This window comes from Gossypium hirsutum, chromosome A03, assembly GCF_007990345.1.
Source record: "Gossypium hirsutum isolate 1008001.06 chromosome A03, Gossypium_hirsutum_v2.1, whole genome shotgun sequence".
NCBI lineage: Eukaryota > Viridiplantae > Streptophyta > Magnoliopsida > Malvales > Malvaceae > Gossypium > Gossypium hirsutum.
In genome coordinates this window covers 5,891,584-5,903,395 of record NC_053426.1, presented here as the reverse complement: position 1 = coordinate 5,903,395, position 11,812 = coordinate 5,891,584, and the positions used below count along the sequence as shown (strand labels likewise).

The following is an 11,812-nucleotide window of genomic DNA, read 5'->3' as shown; positions in this document are numbered from 1 at the left end:
TTTTTATTTCAAATGTTTCGAGTTTATGTATTTTTAGATTCAAAACATTCGAATTTTCAAAGTCGAGTCATTTCAAATTTTATTATTTGAATTTTGAGTCATTTTAGATTATTTATTTAGATATTTTTAATCCGAATTATTTTCAAATTTGAATTATCAAATCAACAAAATTATATAGGGATTCAGATTAAATCAAGTCAAAATTTACAGATTGTAAGAAACTATTAGAGATGCTTGGCCCTGTTGCAGTTGAGGCAGGCAAGCAGCCTTCGTGGCTTGTCGGGGTGCATGCAGTTCGTTTAGACGAATAAATCAGTGGTTTCAAGTGAGAAAAACAGGGACTTGGGAATAGGAATCGATGAGGAATAATAAAAGGCAGTTCCAGGGTGGTTTTTCAAGGACACCAACTTTATATATAATTCTTGCTTGCTATTTCTATAATAGCCACTTGCACGGTGAAAATTTATTTATTTCAATAATGTCTTATGGACAATAATGTGCTGGGGTGGTAATAGTGAAGTGTTTATTCCTTTACAATACAATCAATCAGTTTCAAGGCCTTAGAGGGTAACCAATCGTTCTTCATGATAGAAATGAATTCCCCCGTTCAAAATGAATGGTGGGAGACTGAAACAATGGATCCGAATGGAAATGGTGATTGTCTTATTCACATCTGCGATTCGTTCACATCCACTCGTATTCTAAATTTATTCATTTTAACTTCAAATCTAATTAATCAAATTGAATTTCAACTCGATTTAATTAAATTTCACTTTAAAAAGTCAAGGATTGGACGGATGTTCAATAGTATCAAAATACAACTTCATTTCCATTACACTATATTCATTATTGAATAAAATTTAAAAGAAATTATTTTTATATTTTCCTTCACTCACATCATGGGTATGAAAAATCCAGTATTGATAATATCATTGATTGAGTTGTTGTCGCAAGTAAACTCAATACCAACTCAAGAAAAATGATAATATCATGATAAACAATTTAAATGTATTTAATATTCTTAAAATGATGTATTTATCTATTTAAATTTTCTTATGTTATTTTTAAACGTATATTTGTGTTTTAAATACGTGATTTCCACATGCATAAACACACGATAAAATTTTAATAATTTATTTATGAATATAATTTTGAAATGTATAATTTCTTAGTATATGCATGACATAAATATATATGATTTTAGTATATATTCATCCATTAGGTACTACATTTTCACATGTATAAGGACCAGGGGATATTAATCCCTAAAGATTTCATAATTCACATTCGCACGAGACATTATTCTATTTCTCTTAGGGATAATATCTTAAGTCCCTTAAGAGATTATTAGTGCATTCGTCACCCATAAGATAATATCCTAAAACTCTCATAAAATTATTTATTCATCATCAAATCCAATTCCAAAATTCTCTAGTGGACATAGTTTCATCCATTACTACCTTAAAACACAAAGTCTAAGACATTTCCAAAGTTGTTCCATGATTAATAATCATGACAATGTATGTCTCTAATCCAAGAGCCACTAATCACATTTCCTCCACAGCAACAAGTCATCACCCCAAATGAAAGGCCATTGCCTAATCTCTTCTTCAGCTATAAGAACTAATTCTTATAGAGAAAATCACCTTCTCACAAGTTACATCCATAGATAGAGGAAATACAACCAACAACTTCGCTCTAGTTTCATGGCTTCATCCTACACATATCAAAGAATACCAGCAAGGTAAATGACTTCACCATCATCTTTTTATAATTTCTTGCATAGCACAGCATAATATATCGCTCTAAAATTTGCTCAGTGCCAAATAAATACGTTTGTCTCTCGCAAATTGTTATTCCAAATAATATCCATTTAGTCCTAGACAAACTTTATGCAATCATCGATACAAACAAGGCATGAGAATTCACTCTTTTAGGTCCTCGCTGAGTCACTTTTTAAAATTTGAGGGGGCATTATTATACAGTACAAGGCCCGAAATACTTGTATATTGTTTTAATAAAATATTCATTGATCACATTAATATTCTTTGTATATTATGCTCAATGGTTTTTGCATGCAAAGTAAAATAGAAGTAAACATTGGCTCACTGGTTATTTAACGTATAACTAATACTAAGCGGTATTATGTGGTTGGATCTTAATACGAAAAGACAACTTGTATTATTAAATGAACCTGAACATGTCCTTAGACTAATTTGAAATGAAAAAACTGATTGAAAGACTAATATGTAGTCTATCAAGTCCAATTGGGGAAATGTTTTGTCTTGAGCATCGGAGTGGATGACCCCACAAGATAGATGCATAGATTTGACTGACTAGAATATATAGTACATCGGACAAGACTCAAGTAGAATAGATTCTAGATTAGTTTATGAATTTGTTCACTTGTGACGTTCATAGTGTGACATACATTAATCCTGAGTGGATGATGAACTATGTATGCATGACTCAAATACTTTAATGTAAATAAAAGTCTAAGTTCAAATAGATAAAGAGCCGAAAGCTAGTGTGTTGGGTATACGACTTCTGCAATATGTAGCATTATTCATAATAGTGAAATTCATAGCTCAACTAATAGGTAAATAATAGTCTCCCATCAACATTACATGATAGATGAAAAGTGAACATGGTCAAGGGTCATTTGTTTTTGTGATAAACGACTTGATTATCATTTGATAGTAATTGACTATTCATAAAAAAATGATGTAATGGTTACCATGACATAAAATAGGATCATATTTAGAGAATAGACTTATCCCAAAGAAATTAAGGGTATCCTATGAGAGTAACACGCTTATGACAAGGTTATTGGATGATCATTTATCAAGTAGTTTTCGTAATGATATGTAAAAGCTCAATTACGGTACTATAGTGCAATGACTTCATGACTAAATAGATTTATAATTAATAGTCGAAAATGTTAGAACTTAATTATAAATTATTTGAGCTCTAATTATATATGTCCAATTGGTCCCTCCGTTAGCTCATTGCAAATAGAAATAAATTGCATATAAAAGCAAATGAACATGAATGAATGAAAATGACGGAGTTAGAAAAATGGAGTGTATTCACAAATGAATGTGTTTTCTTATTGAGAATAGAAATGGTTTGAGAATTAATTTAAGGTTTTCAAATTATTATTTAATTAATTATATTTAAATAATTGAAGTTTGAAAATGAAATGAAATTAATCAAATCATTATGAATTCGTTAAATATGAAAATTGAATATATTTCCTCTTAAATTCTTTTACAGTAAAATTTTCATGACTTTAACGAAATTAAAATTGTAGTGAGAAAATGTATTTTTTTATTATAATTCATTGAACATATTTTTTTTAAAAGTTAAAATATAATTTTATCATAAAGTAATTTTTAATTTTACTATTTTATAGTAGATTTAAATAGCCTTTTTCCATTTGAGAAATTCAGGACCCTTATCTACCCCTCATATTAGCCCATGGGACATATTTCATACCTTTAAAATAGATCAAATCTTTTAAGGGTGAAGTGAAAATTTATCTATAAAAGATTTGGGATTAAATTATAAGCTTTTAGAAAAAAAAATACAATTTTTATGGAGTTTGAAAGAATTAGGAGGATACAATATTTATTGTTTTGAGTTTTAAGGCGTTTGATTATAATAAAAATTGTAAAATTTTAGGAGTTAAAAGTAAAATTTTAATCTAACAATATATATTATCTATTAGCATTTGTATAATAATACAGTAAAAGTACATGTTTTATCTAAGGGTGAGGAGTTCCATTTTTATTAAAAAATATTTCAAATTGTAGTGTTTAAGAGAATTTATCTCTTAAAAGGAGATTCAATCTAACTCCACTTTGAACTTAATTGACAACATTATAATTATTAAACATTAAGAGTTTTAGATTAGAAAAAAAGAAAAACCTATTCATTTGAAAAAAAATTACTATTATACTTAAGTTTGTGAATTATTGTATAATTAAAAAAAACCCAAATCCTGAAATTATAAAAAATTTAAATTATATCAAATTAAAATATAAAAATCAAATAAAAAAATCATAATTTAACCTTAAAAATAAAAATAATGTGAATGATAAATGAGGGGGGAAAAGCTTATTAAATAACTGCACATGAACCAAGATAATTAGCTTTGATGCATGTTTATTCAGTTTTATTTTATCGATTGAATTTTAATTTGATTAATATAGATATTATTATTAGTATAAAAAAATATAAAATTGAGTACATTAAAATATATTATTTTTTTATTTAAGAGTTATGAAAAGATTATGAGATTGTTAAAAAAAAGTATAGCGTTGTTTTGTTAACACTAATGGATAATCTTTGTTTGAGGTGGTCACCGACTATATATTATCTTAATCTTAATTTTATTATTCTAAATTATGTTACTTTATTTATTTTATGTGTTATTGGAAAAATTAATTTGGAAGCACTACAAAACCTGACACCACCCAAGAGTTGTTGGCGCTATAATAAAATAATTAACCTCAATTATGTGTCATCCCATTATGCTAAGTTCCACCTTTTAAGATTTAGCTTTGAAATGCGAATAAAAATATTACATTATAAAATGGATTAATATTTTTTTTATTAACATTTCGATATTTGGTAGGTTTGTTTACTTTTAAAGTCGTGTTGGATTGTTTCCTTAAATGAAGAGCAAAGTTTTCTTGACTATTATTTTATTCGATCACAAGATTTGAATCTTGTTTAGTAATTAGTTGATAGTTGATTGTAGTGATTGGTTTGATTAATTATTTCTAATTAATTATTTATTTAAAAGTATTTGATAAAATTTAACTAATAGCTGAAAGTTAATATGTGTAAAATGACAAATAAGGGTACGACACATTTTACTGTTAAGTATTTATTAGTTTATAATATTTTAGTCATTATTCGGTGAAATTATTGAAATAACACATTATTATCAAGGAGTTAAAATATCTATTATGGAAATTAATTTCTGAATGTTTTTGAAATTTTAAATAAACAAATTTCTTAAGTTTTTTATTTGCAAATATTAATCTTATGGGAATTGATAAATATTAATAGTGTATCAAATATTAATAGAGTTGCATAAAAAATCATTTTATACAGGTAAATTAAAAATAAATTAAGAGTGCATAAATATTCAAGAAATAAATACATATCTCATTCCATAAATCTCATTAGGTTTGAGAGCATATGGTAAAGGGGGTAATTTTTTAGCAAGCATTATCATATATGTCATTCCACATATCTCTTTCCCAATCAGCTGTGAAAAAAGTTGTTCATCCCCACGTTTTTTGTTTTAAAAGTTTTAGCTCAACAAGATTTTATAAACTTTCATTCACCAAACACTATAATTAGAGAGTATAACTACCCATCCTCCATTTGTGCCTAAGTCAACTAAGAAATACACAAAACTCTTTTATTTGAGAAACATCGAATTTTTTACCATTAGACCTAATAAATGTTAGTTAAAACTAATTAATGTTGAATATACTTTCGATGTATAAATTTATAAAAGGTTGTAATTATAAGTTTAAAAAAATTAAATTTTTAATGATTTTTGATGAAGTATCGAGATGTGATTAGTGTCAACGTAGATTCATATATGAAAATGCATAAAAACAAATTTTTATAAGAAAAAATTACTTTTAAATTATTTCAATCACATTAATTGAAGCAATATTATGTTATATTTCTTTATTGCTTTATAATGTCATATTTCTTGGGCTTGGGCTGTAGTTGGGTTTTTACAGAAGTATTTAGAGCCCATCATATTTTATTAAATGGCCGAAAACTCCGGACCAAGAAATAAAAGAAAATTGAACTAATTTGTGGTTTTAGTCTTCCCACTATATTAAAATATAGGGTTTAATCCCTGTATTTTAATAATCTAAAATTATTCTCTATAATGTTATTAGTAAGTTTAAATTGATGATATGAATTTTTTTAAATAAAAAATCAACCTTAAACATTCGATTGATATGTAACTTTATTAATATTTAAATATGATTAACTAGATTTTTATGTGACTAGACTGTGAGCCAAATAATAGTAAAAATATTTTGTTCCATCACTTTAATAACGACATACAAATAATGTTATAAATACCAAATTAAAATAGAGGGATTGCATCTTAAATTTCTGCACAATAGAGGGGCTAAAACCAAAATTAGACATTCTGTATATATATTTTAAGAAGAAAAATAGTTTTATCTTCGTAACATTTTAAAGTAGTTTTAATATACCATTTGATACTCAAATTTGACATTTTTTTTAAAGTGGCACTTGTGTTATTTTTTGGTCTAATTTAGACCTTATATTTGATAAAAATTATATATATATTGGTACTCAAAGATAATAATGTTAACTTTTTAGCGTTTAATTCGGATTTTAATGTTGATTTGACGAAAGATAATCGCTAATATTATGTTTGAATTTTTTATAATTTTTTTAATAGAATAAAGTTAATGTTAAATTGTTAGTTTGTTTAATTTATCAAATATAAATCAATGGATGTTATTTAATTTGGGTTTTAAGGTATATTTGATCATTAATTTAATTTCTAATAATATTAGCTAATCATTAACGCTGTGTTTGGTTCAATGTATTAGGTAATCCATTACTGACCGATTACGCGCCTATTACATTACGCCCCTAATCCGGCGTTTGGTTCGCTGTAATAGGTATTACGGGCGTAATACAATCCCAACCTAATCCCCAAATTCCCTGCTTTTCTAATCCCTTCCCAAATCGAGTAATAGGTATTACGTCTGGCTTCCCTCCCCAACTCTCTGTTTTACCCTCCCTCCCTACCCGACCCTCTCCTCTTCTATCCTCATAATTTCTCCTCCCAGTTGCATTTTGGTGGAAAAAAACAAAACAAAACCAAACAAAAACAGAAATGGGTTTCCCCGATGCATCCGCAATCGGCGGAGGCCCGAAACCCAACTCTGAATCTGCCCTCCTCCTCCGCACATTCCTATAACCAGAAGATAAATTCAATTTGGGCTACATCATCTACTTCACTTTGGGCGTTGGCTTTCTCCTCCCATGGAATAGCTTCATCACTGCCGTCGATTACTTTTCCTACCTCTACCCGGAAGCTTCCGTCCACCGTGTTTTCGCCGTCGTTTACATGGTCGTCGGCCTCGCTTGCCTCTTGAAGGATCACTGCATCTTCCCTAACCTATGTGAAGGATCCTCGTAAGTGTGATACTATAATTTCCTTCTTGAAAGAAAGCGGTTTCTCTAAATCCCATATTGAAGCAGTGGTCAAAAGAAAGCCTAACCTTCTATATTCTAGTCTTGAGAAAACCATTAAACCCAAGTTCAAGATTTTCCAGGATTTAGGATTTTCAACACATGATGTTGCTGATATTGTAGCTAGTGATCCCTGGATTTTGACTAGAAGCGTGGATGATAGGATTGCACCTTCTATTTCCGATTTAAAGACTGTTTTAGGATCGAATGATGATGTTGTTAAGTTATTGAAAACTTCTGCTTGGTTTCTCAAATCTGATTTGCAAAAGACTATGATGCCTAATATAGAGTTCTTGAGAAATTGCGGGATTTGTTCATCGCAAATTGTTTCATATGTGTTTAGCTTTCCTAGATTTTTCTTGCTTAAACCTGAGAGCATTAAGCAGTTTGTTGAAAGGGCGGATGCCTTGGGGTTCGATAGGAAGTCAAATATGTTTCTTGCTGCTATTAGGATGTTGAGTTCAATGAGTGAAGAGAATTGGGAACTCAAATTGAAGCTTTTTAGGAAATTGGGTTTCTCTGAAGATGATATCATGTCTACTTTTAGGAGGACACCACAGGTGTTTGCTGTATCTGAAAGGAAGATTAAGCAAGTCACTGACTTTTTGCTTAATAGAACGAATGTAGGTATTTCATTTATAATAAGCCACCCAATGGTGCTTATTTGCAGCCTTGAGCGTAGGCTGAAGCCTCGGTTACTGGTTATTGAGACTCTGGAAAGTAAGAATTCGCTAAGAAGGAAAGTTAGCATGACTACAATTTATAAGATGCCTGACAAGAAGTTCAGAGAGAAATACGTTGTTCCTTACTTAAAAGAGCTCGAGGAAGTATCCATGTCTATTGTGGGCACTTAATTGTTAAATTTTGTATAGTTGAGGGCACATATCAAATCTTTGATGTACTTTGGGTTCATAATCCCGTATTTCTTCATGAAATTGGTTCTTTAAGCAGTTTGTAAGATTTTACTTCGCAATAATCGAGTCTTATGTTGGATAACTCCAATACTGTCTCAATACAACAGACAACATTGTAGTTGATTGTTTTAGACTGTTAGTCATTGTTTCCAGTCTCTGCACTATGCACAATGCACATCCACTTGTGATGGTTCCTGTATTTGCTGCTTTCTAATGTTATTTATATATACTCACACCGATGGTTTTAGGGTGTGTTCTCGTACTGGTTATTGTTAGAAACTTTTCATTTTCTTGCCATTGAATATCTACTCTGATATGCCATAGTTTTGCATGTAAATGGTCATTTGCTGCTGCAGGCAGGTTGCTAACCTTAAATGCATTTTGGATTGACCTATTGCAGGTCACTGTAAATCATGTTTTTGATCAATTGCATGAGAACCAGTGTTTTGCGAAGCTGAATTATTTTTAATAAGGAAATTGCATGGATCTTTCTTTTAAACAAATAGGAATGCAGAAACATGTTAAAGTTTGTTTTGAAGGGAAAAGCATAGTAAAAATGAATTTTAAGAGTTATGTCAAAAGAAAATGAGATCTTGAAGTGGCACTTATTGAGAGACTTGGTCTTTAACTTGTGGCAAATCATGGGATTTTGTTTTAGTTTGAAATGGCAAATCTAGGTCTAACTAATGGCTACTTGACAAGTGTGTTAATGATCATGGCTCCCAAATCTGTCCAGATACAACACGCAGAGACTTCTGGCATCGTTATGGTGTTATTTCTAGTAGTTGGTCTGGCATCAGGATCAGTCATAGCTTGGTTCTGGGTCATCGGATCATCAGCCAAGATCTCTCCAACAGGTGGCTGCTATGAATTTGTGCTAATGATGTGTTTACCTTTGTAAAGTTTATCTAAAAGCCGTTGTTTGTAGCAGTGTTTTTCTTCAAATTGTATGATGAATACTGTGCCTGAAGTGTGCATATCTGCTTTCAATGTATGCCTGCATCTTAAAAACATGAAAAAGAAAAAATGGAAACATTTGGCTATTATCTGCTTTTAGTCTAGTTTGCTTCCATTGAATTTCTATGATGTTGCAGCAAATATAGTTATAGAGTTTAAATAGGAAAATTGGAGTGATTTACGGTATTGAATTTCTATGATGTTGCAGCAAATATAGTTATAATATATTTAATAATAATTATGTTAATTTATATTTTACAGTATCATATATTATGGTTTGAGTAAATTCATATAAGAATATTAATTATTAAGAATTTTATTAAATTATATATTTTAATTAAAATATATTTAATAATAATTATGTTTAAATATGATTAAATTATTTATTATTGATATTAATCTTATTAAAATTTAAATAAAATAATTTACCAAAATAAATTTCTGCTAATTATTAACCATTTTATTAAATTATATATTTTAATTAAAATATATTAAATAATAATTATGTTTAAATATGATTAAATTATTTATTTTTGATAATAAATAATCTTATTAAAATTTAAATAACAATAACAATAATCATTTACCAAAACAAATTTATGCTAAGGGTATTCTGGTCATTTTAGTTTTCTCCATTATGCTATTACACCTCTATTACATTCAACCAAACACAGTTTTACTATTACGCCTCTATTCCATTACATTCAACCAAACAGTTGATTTGCTATTACACCTCTATTCCATTACACCTCTAATCCAATCCAATACACCTCTAATCCAATACAGCGAACCAAACGTGCTCTAATTTTTATTGAATCAACTTTAAAACCCTTCAACTATATTTAGCCCTTCAACTATATTCGGTTTTTTTTATCTAATTTTTTTTTGTTTCATTTTGTTACATGAATTATCATTTTCATCCTAATTTACTCCAAAATAAAAAAGTCGCCAATAAGAATGCAACAAGTGGCACATTCTTATTGGACACTAATAACATTAGGGTAAAATGGGACGGAAATGATAGTTTAAATATCAAAATAAAATAAAAAATATTTAAGTACTAAAATAAAAAAATAAAATAATTCAAGGCTAACTCATAATTTTAGCAAAAGAAAAACATCGAAGACATTCTAGCTTTTAGCTTTACGCATATCGTATACATAAGAGGAATGATCCACTTATATTAGTATAGAGTAATTATTTTTATGATTAATATATTAACAATTCAACTGTCATATTTCATGTTCTATTCATATAGATCATGCCCTACGTGAATAAATATTAGTAAAACATAGAACCGTTTCGAGTGTGGGCTCGAACAATCACAAATCAAACATAGAATCAGAAACGATTTATTACTTTCAGTAGAAAAATAATTCTCTCTCAATAGAAATTAGAAAGATTGTTATTCCTAGAAAATATAATTTATACTTAGAAAATAAATTCTCTCTAATTTCTAGTAGAATAACAATCTCAAAGTTATGTGAAACTTATGTTTTGTAAATAGCTCTACCAGTACAATTTAGTACATATTCCATAGTGAATAAGGAGCTTGAAGCCTTAGCCTATACCAAGAAAGCTAAGAGAGGGAACCCCTTTGCTCCATCCAAAGTCTCTTAGAAAAGGAAAATAGTTAAAGAGAGTTCCATTTGAAGAATCATCTATCTCATCTATAGGGTCAAAAACTGAGTTAAACCCTAGTTTTGTGAAGGACATACCTCCGAAGGATATTGTTCAAATAGATGTCAATGTGGGTCGTTAAGTCACTATTCTTCAAAAATATCTGGGTAAGCTACACCATTAGTTACCCAAATTATTGTTAAGTTTTTGTTTTGCTTACCTAACTATGAAAAGTTACAAAATGTTCACTAACGAATTGATGTAATGAAACATTAAATCATAGGTTTAATTATTAATTTGGTCCCTAAACTATAACTAAAATACAATTTGGTACTTCAAAAGAAATTAGTGATAAATCCAAGAGAAATTCTTAAAAAAGTATGGAATTTCATAATTTATTTTTTTTTGAAATTATAAATAAATTAAAAATTCATAAATTTTAAAAAAGTTTTAACTTTTTTTTTTAAATCCTAAAACCTATTGTCCAGCTACATGACTTTCTATATAGTTTTTTCCCTCTCTTCACTTAATGATGAAAAATGTAAATTCAAGTTTTTTTTTTTGCTTAATTTTTTTTATTTTGATGATTCTCATTTTGAGTGTAAGTTGAAGATGATCTACATGAGAAGAACACTATTTATAATTTTTGTGTTTAATAGAAACAAAGATAATTTGTGGAGTAAATTGTAACAATTAATAGAATTATATAAACTTTTCTAGGTTTTTTTTAATCTTTGGCTTTTTTTTATATCTTTAAAATTTTATGAATATTTTAAATTTAAATAATTTTTCGTAGCATTATAAATTTAATTTTTTATAATTTTAGAAAATAAAGTATGATTTTTTCAAATTATTTAGGATTTTTATATTTTTTATTTGTTCTAGATATAAAAAATCAATGATATTTTAATTATATTTCATTAACCAAATTAAGTCCATGAGCTAACATGCCATGACATTGTCTATTAATAATTTAACAATGAGTGACTAAAGTGTAAATTTACTAATAGTTAAGTGACTATAAATAAAATTTACCCATTAAT

General features: G+C 28.3%; 1 protein-coding gene across 1 annotated transcript; it reads left to right on the top strand.

The window, feature by feature from the left end:
* Positions 1-6,932: 6,932 nt before the first annotated feature.
* LOC121223141 (uncharacterized) lies at positions 6,933-8,132 on the top strand. Its single transcript, XM_041104223.1, has 2 exons — positions 6,933-7,133; positions 7,215-8,132. Exons 1-2 carry the CDS (start codon positions 6,933-6,935, stop codon positions 8,130-8,132), a joined length of 1,119 nt encoding a protein of 372 aa, XP_040960157.1.
* Positions 8,133-11,812: the final 3,680 nt, after the last annotated feature.

What these genes read in the sequence shown, in the direction of transcription:
- LOC121223141 (XM_041104223.1), top strand. Translation starts at nt 6,933, where the DNA reads ATGCATCCGCAATCGGCGGAGGCCCGAAACCCAACTCTGAATCTGCCC. An exon ending in CCCGGAAGCTTCCGTCCACC is followed by an intron (nt 7,134 to 7,214) that starts GTGTTTTCGCCG and finishes ACCTATGTGAAG; the next exon opens with GATCCTCGTAAGTGTGATAC.